The sequence below is a fragment of the Acanthochromis polyacanthus genome, chromosome 7 (assembly GCF_021347895.1).
Source record: "Acanthochromis polyacanthus isolate Apoly-LR-REF ecotype Palm Island chromosome 7, KAUST_Apoly_ChrSc, whole genome shotgun sequence".
NCBI lineage: Eukaryota > Metazoa > Chordata > Actinopteri > Pomacentridae > Acanthochromis > Acanthochromis polyacanthus.
Window position 1 is genome coordinate 25190669 of NC_067119.1, and position 13080 is coordinate 25203748.

A 13080-nucleotide genomic window follows, 5' to 3' on the forward strand; every position below is an offset into this window, starting at 1 on the left:
GTCATCCATTACTATTCTTTATTTCTGTTCTTTTGCTTCACTGGAATTAGTCAGTAGTGTCCTGTTGGCAAATCTTAACATAAGCAATATGTACAGTTCAGCTTTATCTTTCCAAATCACTGCAGGTTGAAACGCTCACTAAAAGTTTAACTTTAAGGTCAAGTTGTTTATGAAATGCCTCAGAACCAGTTAGAAAACCATGTGACCAACGAGCTAACATGTTCTTAAAAAGCCTAAATCATCCAACAGCCGTGTTATAAGAAACCTACAGTTAATGGAACTCCAATGAGAAACGGCATCCAAAAAGCTGTAACCGTCCCTTTGAAAATCCTTACTTGGGGAAATAACAGTGCAAAGTATCGATGTTTCTGAAGGAGACTTTCTAGTAACTTCTGTGATTCTCCACTATACAACTAAACAATAATTTATGCTCCTGTAAAATTCTCCAGTGAGCCTTGAATTAGTGGAAAAGACATCAATTTAAACAGTTTGGACCCATCCTCTTAGTGTTCATGTGAAGACGTTACATGACCACCAATCAGGCGTAACCTTATGACCACCTGTCTAATATTGTTTTGGTCCCTTTATGCTGCTAAAACTCCTCTGTTACAGGACCTCTGGGGATGTCCTGCTTCAGTGAATTCTCTGGGACCTACCTCGATCAGGCTTATGCTGGCACATCCCACAGATGCTCAATAAGATTTGGATCTGGGGGGGTGTGGAATCCGAGTGAACAGCTTAGCTCTGTCATGTTCCCTGGGACACTCCTGAGCAGTTCTTACGGTGTGTTGGGGTGCATTGTCCTGCTGAGGGTGGCAACTGGTATCAAGGACTGCTGTTGCCACGGGGGGTTGCTTGACCTGTAATGTTTAGGTGAATGGTACATATCAAACATCCACATAAGTGTTAGGACTTAAGGTTTCCCAGCAGAACGTTGCATTATAGCAAGATGATCGATGTTATTCACTTCAGCTGTCAGTGGTCATAATGACATAATATCAAACCTGTTGACCTGTGAAGTGATTAACATTGATTCTCTCATTACAATGGCACCTGTCAAGGAGTTGGATAAATTAGACAGCAATTTAACAGTCACTTGTTGAAGTTTATGTGGTGGAAGGCGGAAATAAAATATGAATCAGAGGAATCTGAGGCTGGATCAGCACATCTCACGCAACTCTTGTAGAGTGTTCCCAGTATGCAGTGGGTCCAAGAGGTCCAAGGAACGACAACCAGTAAATCGGTGACGGGGTCATGGAGGTCTGATTCCACAGAAGAGCTATGATAGTACAAACTGCTGAAACCTTAACTTAGCCTACGATACAAGAGTTACACATCACAGCTACCTGCAGAGGCTCAGAGTGGACATGCTGATCCCTCTGTAAGGATGATGCAATATCACAAACACTGTTCAGGAGTTGTTTGAGGAACATGACAAAAAGCTCAAGGTGTTGACTTAGCCTCCAAACTGTTCAGATGTCGATCCAGTAGAGCGTCTGTGGTTGTGCTAGAAAACAAGTCAGATTCACAGAAGCCGTCCTGCAACTGACAAGCCTTAAAAGATATGCTTCTAATGTCTGAGCCAGGTGCTTTCAGTGTTGCGGCTGATCAGTGGATGTGTAAGAATTGGTCACTGGTGGACACCAGTTAAAATTTCTTTAAAATATAATAAATTCCAAAATATATTCAGTTGTAGATTTTAGATGAGGCACTTCAGAATGTTTCATGTCATCCCCCAGGTCCGATGTTTTCTCTTATTGGACACCTTCGGGCGTTGTGTGTAAAATTACTGAGTGGAGTTAAATCGGCGTCTTGCTGTACATGCTAGATATCTGTTCCTGAAAGACTCTGCGGATGTCGGTGCGTCTGCTTTTCAAGGTGGGCGTGAGAAGGCCGTTGGCGACAGTGAACGTCTCTGGATGCAAGTAAAGATCCTTTACCTGAAATGATAGAAAACAAGACACAAAAATCACAGGAGAGGTTACTACTGACCACTTTAGAGGTTGTGAATCTGAACGGAGATCAGCGTTGGCAGATTGCTCACTTGTTCAAACGACTTCAGTCCTGCTTCCTTCCCCACAGCTTTCATGTCCTCTAATACTGCGTTCTTTACATCCTGAAGACAAACAACCAATTTATTTTTTCAGATCTACATCAAAGTAGTTTTAAACATTTATCTAAAAGTGATGTTTCAAAATGAGGAATCTGACATACAGGATTTTGGCACAGCTCCTCATGGGATCCTACAAATCCCCGATCTTTAGCCCAGTCCACAAACACCTCGGGGTCAGGCACAACTATGCCTATGAGATAGGACTGGGAACAAGAAAATCATACATGTAACACGTCCATAGACATATATTTTGCATACAGATTTACTGAACGGGAATTAGTTTGTACCTGCAAACTATCTCCGTGCACAAACACCTGGAGAACAGGAATACAACGCATGTAGACATTCTCTATCTTCTCTGGAGCGATGTACTCTCCCTGCGACAGCTTGAAGATGTGCTTCTTTCTGTCAATGATGCGTAACGTCCCATTCTGATGGACAGTCGGGCAGAAAGTGAAAAAAATAAACATTTGCTCACCTACAGTAAATGCTATTTGCATCACCTCTGGCCTGATTATTCTGTCTGATCTTACTGGAAGCCACTGGCCCACGTCTCCAGAGTGCAGCCAGCCATCGCTGTCCAAGGCCTCAGCTGTCCGTTCAGGGTCCCTCAGGTAGCCTCTGAACACACTGGGGCCACGAATACAAATCTAGCAAGATAAAGCAGTAAGAACTGTCAGTAGGCTCCACACTGCTTGATAACATGTAAAGTATGACTGCATCTTCACACCAGCTCACCTCTCCCTCTCCGTTCTTAGCGTAGTAGTTCATGTCGGGGATGTCGACCAGCTTCACCATGGCACAGGGTAAAGGAGCGCCAACGTGACCTGACAAAGACACATCCACACACCTGCTGAGGACGGGAGGAAACGGGAACGAGGAAAGAAGATAAACCAGGTCGTTCCTTACCTGTGCTCCAGTCGCCCGGCATCGAGAACGTGCAGCCTGCGGTGCACTCCGTCTGTCCATAACCCTCAAATATGAGGCAGCCCAGAGTGGCTCTGAGGAAGGACAGCACCGTGGTGGAGATGGGCGCTGAAGCAGTCAGGGCGAAGCGTAGATTACCTCCTAAGCTGGACTGAAACAGAAGCAACGCATGCAAGTATGTGTGCAAAACAGTTCAAGTACAATTATACTGTGGATACAAGTTATTTTCCATTTTAACCATTATCAACTTCGGTCACATTCTCCCATCTGTATTGATCACACCAAGCCAAAATCTTTCAGTTCTCGTTTGCCCGTGTGCATGCCTCTCCAATACACTCCCACAGGGCCAATATGCTCCGAGTGATTTTGGCATTGATTGCTGGAATAGTTGTGCTTCTCTTGTAAAGTTTGGACAGAGATTTTGTTGACTATTTGCAGGGCTGATGGTCTGCATGTACCACTGTGTTCAGCAGCACAAAACACAGCAAGTGACAAAGGTAAAGTCGGGGGATAACACAAAATATGTCACTTATGACTGGAAACCAATGTTTAGTTGTTTTGCTGGTTGATTTTTAAAGATGCTACTCATCCTGTAGTTGTTATCTAGAGAGCAAACATACAGATGAGCAGCTTAGGTGTGATGTTGCAGCTCTACAAAGCAAGTTGTAAAGAAAAAGCAACAATAGAGCAACAAGGGAAAGTAGGATCCAGGCAGAAGACCGGCTGGAGCTTTCAGCAACTGACCTGGATCCTGTTGAAGACCAGTTTGTCCCACAGACTGTTGTTACGCACGACTCCGCTGCTGAGCTCTGCCTGCTTCCTCCTCACGGCGTAGTGAAGCAAAGCCCGTCTGAACGGAGAGGTCACAGAGCCCAGGATCTGTAGAGAAATCAGCGAAAATGCACAAAAACACTGAAAGCCAACAATGAAGGCAGCAGCTGTAAATAATATAAGAAGATATTTGCTGACCTTGTCATAGATGCGGTTGAGCAGACGAGGCACGACAGGAAAGAAAGTAGGTTTGAGAGTTTTAATGTCATCCATAAGTAGAGAAATGTCCCCTTGGTAGAATCCTACTCGGGCCCCATGGCAGAACATGGAGACCTGTGATAGAAATAAGATGTCATTTATTGATTTAGTTCACACGCGGAGAGGGGGGGGGAAACACCCCAGAGAAGACGATCAACTACCTGAATCATCCTCTCAAACATGTGGGCAAGCGGCAGGTAAGAGATCGACACATCCTCCTGTCGGATCACAAACGAACCCTTGGAGGAAGCGAGGAATAAAACGAGCAAAGCACAGGGGAGAGATTACGCTCAGGCGGCAATCAAACACGCTGCACGGCTTTATCAACAGCAGTTAGGTAGCAGAGTCTTCATACAGGGGCAATTAGTTAAAGTACCTCGCAGCGACAGGGGCAATCAAACATCCAATTAATCATACCATTAGACACAGCAGGGAGAGGGACAGTTTTGAGACACACAGATGGGAAGTGATGGGAGCTGAGAGGCTGTTCTCAATTAGACAAGGAGGTGGAAGTGTAGACAGACCTCCAGGATCTTAATGACAGAGGAAGTGTTGGAGGCGATGTTGCCGTGGGTGATCATGGCTCCCTTGGGCTTCCCTGGATAAATAAACAAGACATTATTGCAGTGCCCTGCACAGCAAAGGAAACTACAGCGGTGCCATAAAGAGAGGTTGTTAGTGGGCACTGAAGGACGTTTCTCTAATGATGTGAGCGAAGGATAATTACGGAGAGACTTAAGAGATCAGACGATACCTGTGGTTCCACTGGTGAAGCAGACCACGGCCAGATCCTGAGGCTGGGGCGGCTACAGCAGGCAGCAATAAAATATGAGAATATGACAACGCGCTTCCTCCACTCTTAATTTAAGCCCTGTTTACAAGTGAGTGTTGATATCTTACGGGACAGGACCAGCGATAAAGCTGTCATGACGCCATTTAGAGGGAGATTAGCTATTTACTCGAATCAGTTTGATGCGGTAACGGCGCAGCTGAGAGACGATAAACTCACCACAGGATCTTTGAGGTTCTGCCTGCCCAGCTCCTAGGATGTGGACAGAGAGGAGTCGTGCATATCAATTTGCACGTCGTTATTGATGACTCGATTAGAGGGGATCAACAGGAATGAGTCAGCATTATGGTTATTTAGTGCTTCCACCCCGCTCACCATGAGCTGCTCCAGTTTCAAAACCTCCACCTCGCACTTCTGGGCCCTCTCCACTAAGGCTCCGCTGAAGTCGTCGAAGAGAACCAAGCAGGAGATGTTTGGAATAATGCCTTTCTCCTTGTTCTCCAACAAAGATGCCGCCTTCTCCTCCCGGTCACAGATCACCAGAGAGATCTCGGCTGAAACGCACCGAGACACAGAAGGTTTGTGAAGGAATGTTCTCACCACAGTGTGAAATCAGGACCACCAAACACAGCCTCCCTCTGAACTAATGAGGCTCGGACGGCTGCTTCTCTCGTAGAAACTTAAAAAATAGAATTCACACATTTTCTCAAGACGACTTGCGCAATAAATCCAACAGTCTTGAAATCACACGGCTGCACTGAGGGTCCAAAACACAAGAAATAAGCAAGTAGATTTACTCTTTGAAACTCTTTGACTTTAAGTCATATTTTAATCTGTTCTGTTCACATATGAGTGACAAATGAAAGGAAAATCCAACATAAAGTGTCTTTGTAAGGTGTTGGCCGCGACTAACTACCTGTACAGCTGCAGTGAGCCTTAACATTGATTCTCCAAGCCTCTGCAACCCTTGAGAGAGAGGCTGAACATCATTCTTTCTATAGATAGCCCCACATTTGATGTCTTGTTGGTGTGCGGGTGGAGAGCGCTGTTTAACATGTTGGTCCAAAATCTAAAATAAGTGTTCAGTTAGGTTAAGATCTGGTGACTGCAAAGGTCGTAGTATATGAGTCACAGAATATTCAAACTCATACACCTGCCCCCGTGTGCACTATCGATGGAAGAGACCGCTCTCATCAGGACAGACATGTTTCATCATATAAAAGGTACACTGAGAACGACTTTGTACTGATTTGCAGTGACTCTTCTCCCTCTAAAGGGAAAAGTAAACCTCAACTATGACATCAAAATACAACAAAACAGATTCACCTGATGCCCTCGATCCCGGGGTTGGGCGTTCAGGTTTTTCCTTTAATTCGTCACCTCTCTGCATATTGCCATTTATCTTTTATATCCTGTCTTGATGCCTCGTCTTAGGTGAAGCACTTTAAATTGCCTTGCGGCTGAAAGGTCGAATTTTACTTTAAAGTAATCTTTCCTTTGACGGTTGCCCCACAGATTAAAGATTTCACACATGAAAAGAACAAATAACCTTTTTCCACTTGTTTTTTGTCTCAATTTGGGGAAAAAAATCTGTATCTACAAAGCGCCTCTAGGCTTGTTTCAGATGTTTAAAGTTAGTATTCGCACCAAAGAGTCATTTTGTTTTAAACTGCACAGATGGTTTCATTCCAATAACTGCTCAAGGCCCACATAACAACAGAACTATTCAATCTCTCACCAATAATGGTAATTAAAGCAGGACTTTTACCAGTAATGGAGTATTTTTATGATGTCTTCTTTTACTGCTATTTTTAACACACTCTATTAAGAATCAACACCACTTTTCTCTTCTATTTTGTGTTTTCTTTATTGGAATTGCAAAAATGCATTCAGTTTCCATGACTCTCTGTCTCCCAAACAAAGCTGAAGTCTGGCTGTTCACTCATGCTAGTTCAGCGGGTATCTGATTCGATGTGGGAGAGAACTATGCTTTTGTTATGTCCACATGCAGGTTTTCTCACCAAGGTTGAGGATGTGGACCATTGCCTCCAGCCCCAGTGTGTCATACAGAGGCACCACCACCATGGAGTAGGTGTAGCAGGCCAGCTCTGAGATGATCCACTAACACCAGCAGAGGGAGACAAAGCAGCACCATTAGTCTCATTTCCAGTCCTGTGTGCTGGAGTTAGATATCTAACATTAAGAGGTTATACATAATGAATTACTTTACCATGCATTTCCTATTTGCAAAACAAAAAAAAACCCTGCTTTATTCTGAGCAGGAAACTCTCAGAGTGTAGATTGGTCTAATGAGAGGTTAAGAGCTCTGATGGAGCAGAAAATTATCTTTCACTTTCAGTCAGCACAGAAATGACAGAAATGGCCTCACTAACGGATATACAAATTTAAAAAATGAGTCTGGGAGCAGGCATGCTCCAGTTTAAGTTGCCCTGGAGACCCACATTCACCATCAGCACTTTGCTCTCAATATAAATAACGGCAAACACATTTCCAGCACAGGCAAAAAGCAATCATATTTTAATCTTCAAAATTCCTATAAAATACGATCCTGCACTCCAAGGACGCAAACTTTTATGGAGATGTGCGAATGATGATACATTAAGTTCTGCGCAGGGAAAATAACATTTGAACTTAAGGGTTGTTTAGAGGTTTAAAGATCAACAGCCTTAATTAGAGAACACAACCACTCATGCCTTAGAAGTCATGTAATAAATCCTCACGGGTAATTAACCACAAACATCACACCGCAGGGCAGCAGTGAGTTCTTACCTCTGGCCTGTTCTGTGCAAATATCCCAACAAATTGCTGGGAATTCGGCTGGCAGCCTTTTGCCAGCAGCCCAGAGCCCAGAATATGTGCCTGCTGAGCCACCTGAAGGATCGGAGAGGCTCCGTTAGCAAACAGTGAAGATGAACAAAGTACACAGAAGTGCTGTGATGACCGGAGGATCAAAAAGAGCAAATATGTCAGACCTCAGTGTAGGAGATCCACTGGTAGGGCTGACCGGGCTTCCTGAAGCCAAGACACGGGCCGTTTCCTGAAGGACACAGAGCAGTTGACACATCAGCACATGCACTATTGAGAGTATTTGTCTTTCTTTTTTATTTAGAGCAGGGGTGTCAAACATGCAGTCCGTGGGCCAAAACCAGGCCTCCAGAGGGTCCAATCCGGCCCACGGGATGATTTTGCAAAGTGTAAAAATTACAGAGGAGAACTATAAATTTAATACATTTATTTGTTTTGATCATGAAGCAAAATACTAGATTGGTCATTGTTCTTTGGTCATTTTGTGTCTCGTTTTTGCAACATTTTGTCTTGTTTTTGGTGTTTTTTTTGTCTGACTTTTGTTGTTTGTCTCATGTTTTCGTCATTTTGTTTCTCGTTTTTGTCGTTTTGTGTTTCCTTTTTGTCTCGCTTGTGTTTGTCTTATTTTTGTCATTTTGTGTTTCGCTTTATTCAATGTTTTGTGTCATTTTTGTCGTTTTGTGTGTCTTTGTCTCGCTTGTGTTGTTAGTCTTTTTGGCTGTTTTCTTTCTTGCTTTTGTCATTTTTGGTCTTGTTTGTGTTATTTGTGTATTTTCCGTCTCGTTTTTGTCGCTTTGTAATTTTTTGCCAAATCTTTTCTCTTTTTTGTTTTGTTTCATGTTGTTTATCTAGTTTTTTGTCATTTTGTGTCTCATTTTTGTCATTTTGCATCTGATTTTTGTAATATTTTGCCTTGTCTGTTGTTTTTTTTGTCTGACATTTGTCATCTTGATCATAAAGTAAAATACTATATCATTCAGTTCCAGATACCCGTGACTAAATGTTTTGTTTCTTTGTAGATCCACTGTGAGCTGGAAGTCGTAATGTGTAAATAATAAACTGAGGCATAATATTGCTGAAATTAAACTTATTATTCTTAAGAAATTTCAGGTTGTTCATCATGTTTCGTAAAAAGATAATTCCTTAAATGTGAACATTTTCAGAATGTACTTTTGTTTTGCACTAAATCAATGGGAAAATTTGGAGTTGTGGTTATTCATAGGTTATTATGCTGTGATTTTACTGGTCACTTGAGATCAAACTGGGTTGAATGTGGTCTCTGAACTAAAATGAGTTGGACACCCCTGCTTTAGAGAGACTTAAACTAACTGTAAATGTTCTTCAAAGTTAGGGATGCACAATACTGGATTTCATTCAGCATGCCAATATTTTCCAACTCATTTTGGGTCGATTGCTGGTTGAATTGTAGAGGCGATCCAGTCTCTCCTGTTGTGGAATGAACATATTACTATGGCTGCTCTTATCATGGCAATCCACTGGCAGGTGTATACATGAAACACAATGCTTTTCAAACGTACACATTCACTATGGCAAGTTTACAGGCAGATAACTACACTATCTACTTGCCAGTTTTCATTTTCTTGCTGGTTGCCGGTATGTAATTTTAAAGTTCCTATGACATGAAAATCTATTTTTATTGTGTTTAGTGTTTGTTACAAACTGAAAAGCGTAAAAAAAAAGCTGTAAAGATGTAAAGCCCTTTACTGCTGCCATCCTTAAACGGCCCTCACAACTAGAAAACTAAAAAGCCTCCCAGCATTACAAGTCAATAAGAATTTTACTGAACTGCGACGTTCCAACTGCAGAGCCAAAAGTTATGGAGCCCCTCTGGTGACATGATAAAAAATAAATTGTGGCCAAGATATAGCTATAAAGTGCACACGAAATATTACTTCGTTCACACGAAATACTAATTTGTGGCTACGAAATAGGCATAACGTGCACACGAAATACTAACTAATACTATTAATATCATTTTGGACAGCTGGGTAAGCAAATCGGGCGCATCATCTCTACAACCTGCAATAATCTGTGTACGGCGCCCCGGACCTACGTGATGTTCCTAAAATGAGTGTCTTTTCTTAGCTGTTCTAGTCCATATCTTGTTATCCTGCATTTAGGCAGTTATTTTTTCAGGCCTATGTTTGATACTTTGTTGCAACAGGTAGCCTATCTGCTGATGTGTCACCCCATTTACAAACTTATTATCCTCATCCTGTTACTACACGTTGTTTTGTTGTGCTAATATGTAGCTGTAAACTCATTTCTTTCTGTAGGAGCTGCAGTCCTGCACACATATCAGGACACTTTTCAAGCACAGCTGAGGGGTGTAGGCATTTTAACCTGGCTAGATCACCATGCTAACTTATGCTGCAGACCAAACCTGGTCCGGGCCACATTCTGTTCAGAGTTTCAGCTTGAAATCGTCTTAAAAAGTGCCTTTTTCACTGATCATCTCCTCTGAAAGTAGCATCAGGTGTTTTAGACTCTCAGCTGAGGGATCTGTTAAAAAGACATTTGGGATATTGTGGGTGATGTCGTCCGGTGTTTCTGTGGGCAGAGGGGGCGTGGCTTATGGGCAGTCAGTCAGCTGGAGTTGATTGGACCACATGGTGAATGTTTGCTGTTAAAACCGAGCTGCCCAATGTGTTCGGATGCAGTCCGTCGTGAAGATAAAAACCAGGGCGGTTCCAGAAGAGGTTAAAATTGTCAATGAAATTGAGGTTGTGAGCTGTGCAGGTGTGCCGGAGCCAGGTGCTCAAACTGAGGAGTCTGGAGAAGCGCTCGGCACCACAAGACAGAGTCGGTATGGGCCCGCCAATGAACACTGACTTACCACAGCTGTTCAGACGGCTGAAGATGTCCATAAAATCCCATTTCGTCAGTTCAGGCTGTTGCTGGGCCTTGTCCTTTGTGCCAACGTGAATTATCACACGGTATATGGATGGGATGGAGTGCAGCAGCTCAGGGAGTTTGTCCGGGATAACGGCAACATAACACTGTGTGGTGGCGTTGAAAAAAACGGATGTTTCTGACAATACTGTCGCCGATGATGAGAGTTGTGGGATTGAACAGAGGACGAGGTGACAGGTGGGGCAAGCCACCAGGGCCGGCATTAGGAGCTGGGGAACACTTCACTGGCATCTTCAGGTGATGGGCAGGGAGAGAAGCCGGAGCTGGGCGTGTGTCCATCCGCCGTAGCGCCGAGGCGGGACGCTCAGCGGGAGGGAAGGCGGTCTCTGTGCCGACGGTAGTGCCTGACCTGACAGAGGGGAGCTCCGCGGGCTCCAGGTGGTGATGACCGCTATGGCCGGTAGCAGATAATCTCTGGGAAGAGGATCCAGGATCGTGCCAGGACAGTGGAGTCTTCCAGAGCGCCTCCATACAGCCTCCCTTAGAAGCCTCTGGCGTAAACAGAGGTCAAGTCCCGGGATGACAGCTGTTGATCTGGGGCTGCTACCGGTGGGGATGCCGATCCAGCGGAGTGTACAGCAGCAGAGCCCATAGATGCCGAGTCTTTGGAGCAGGAAGCCACAGATATACCGTTGGCCGCTGGTGCAGCTGAACTCAGGTGTTCATCACCAGCTGGTTTTTCTTCAATCTTCCCAGTGGAGTGTGAAGCTGCCCCCACGCTGTTATCCACCGCCGATAAAGCACCCAGGTGAGGAGCAGCCAGAGCCACAGGGGCAGGTGCATCAGCCCGGTGTACCAGAGGATCCGCCGGGTGGTTTGGATCGTCATCAGACAGGGGCGCATACGTAGTAGTTGGAAAGGCTCAATCCAGGAGGTGAGACAGCCCCGTCTAAGCACCGGCTTCGGCTGCGGACCACCACCTCCGACCAAGACAGCTGATGGCTGGGCGTTGAGCAGGAGGAAGGTCGTGGACAACTGGCAGGATCCCAAACAACCGTGTCCTGGCTGGAGGCGTGAAGCGAGGCAATCTATTTGGACTGCCCCGCAGCTACCTCCATGAAGCTGGACAACAGGGACTCTTTCTTTCGTAGCTCATTGGAGAGCTGTCATATGTCCTCCTTAAGGTCAGTAGTCTTTTTATTTGCCTTTTGAAGTTAATTGTATTCTTCGGAGTTGTAAGCAGGCTGTGCTAGCTGGAGGCCGGGCTGGTAATGGTACTGTTGGGCTAGCCGGTGGTGAAGCTGTCGGTAGAGCTGCCGGCGGTGTGACTGCCTGGCTAGCCAGTGGTGGAGCCGGTGGTCAGGCTGCCGGGCTAGCTGGTGGTGGTCAATGGAGGAGCTAGTGCTGCAGGAGGTTGAAGCGTCGTCTCACTGTCTCACTGGGCGTGTGGGCGTATCGTGTCCACTGAGTCTTCATGCATTCCCAGTATTAGGAATTAAAGATGCAGTCAGATACTTTTACTATGGAAGACAATGTCCCAACAACAGGAAAACCCTTAGTGTTGGCAGCTGTTATGATTTAGCACAACTTAATGTCTTAGTGTCTTTTAATACAGGCAACACCCCAATAAAATTGCTCACATTTACATATTTTTCTGGTTCCAGTGTCAGACAAATGAACGAGGCAGAAGTGATGACTGAAGTGTAGCCCATTAACACTTCATTTTAACAGGCAGTCATTTCAGAGCCATTTCCCAAGCTGCTTCTCTGCACCACCAAACTACTGATTTAATAACTGCAGCATTGTTTGTCAAACTCAACAAACAAATTAGTCGAAGACAACAGCTGTGCTGTGAATTCAGATGTTTCCATGGAAGAGAGAAAAAGTTAGAAGTGGTAGAAAGTCATAGTCTCAGACACTCACATGTATGTCAGCATTCACAGAGAGAGTTTTCTTCCTGAAGGGGGCATTCAACAAGGGAACTTTAAAGCTTTTACTGGCTGATACCAATGATGATGTTGATATTATCATCCTGCATCCTCGCATATCCCTTTAATCGCTCTAGTTTTACAATAACTTTTCTTACTGGTACAGCTGGAAACATGAATGGAAAACACTGTGGAATCATGCAGCTATGAGTATTTGAAGCCATCACCCCAGAGGTTACTAAAGTAATATTACACAGTGAATGTGAACTTATGATAGTTAACTACAGTTTACCAGGCTTAATAAACAGTTGTTTAAAATGTAAGTTCTAATGTGATGATATATCAATCCACTATTTATGGTGGTTGGTATTTACTTTTTGTCATTTATTTCATGCCAACTGCTAATCAGTGCTGTAACTTTAAATCTGACAAAATATCAGCTTTTGCCAAGATCATAAAAATTGCTTTTCCGATACCAACGAGACTGCGCTTTTGTGTTGATGCCGTGGGGCTGGATTTCCTTTCATGGGATTAAAGGGCATCAATGTTTGTCTCCATCGTGAGAATATAACGGAATCCTTAAACTGGAGTTG

At 44.2% G+C, this 13080-nt stretch overlaps 1 protein-coding gene across 1 annotated transcript in view; it reads right to left on the reverse strand.

Annotated features, from left to right (window-relative positions):
• Positions 1-4: 4 nt before the first annotated feature.
• Positions 5-13080, reverse strand: part of acsl2 (acyl-CoA synthetase long chain family member 2) — a 30885-nt gene continuing 17809 nt past the window's right edge. The window contains exons 4-20 of the mRNA XM_022199904.2: positions 7853-7917; positions 7650-7751; positions 6881-6980; positions 5235-5413; positions 5079-5111; positions 4824-4875; positions 4594-4667; positions 4231-4308; positions 4010-4144; positions 3785-3919; positions 3023-3191; positions 2852-2940; positions 2647-2763; positions 2401-2544; positions 2215-2316; positions 2045-2116; positions 5-1940 (exon numbers count right to left, since the gene is read on the reverse strand). Of these exons, the coding sequence (XP_022055596.1) occupies positions 1800-1940; positions 2045-2116; positions 2215-2316; positions 2401-2544; positions 2647-2763; positions 2852-2940; positions 3023-3191; positions 3785-3919; positions 4010-4144; positions 4231-4308; positions 4594-4667; positions 4824-4875; positions 5079-5111; positions 5235-5413; positions 6881-6980; positions 7650-7751; positions 7853-7917 (1787 nt within the window). The 3' untranslated portion in view covers positions 5-1799. The remainder of the gene's footprint in view (positions 1941-2044; positions 2117-2214; positions 2317-2400; positions 2545-2646; positions 2764-2851; positions 2941-3022; positions 3192-3784; positions 3920-4009; positions 4145-4230; positions 4309-4593; positions 4668-4823; positions 4876-5078; positions 5112-5234; positions 5414-6880; positions 6981-7649; positions 7752-7852; positions 7918-13080) is intronic.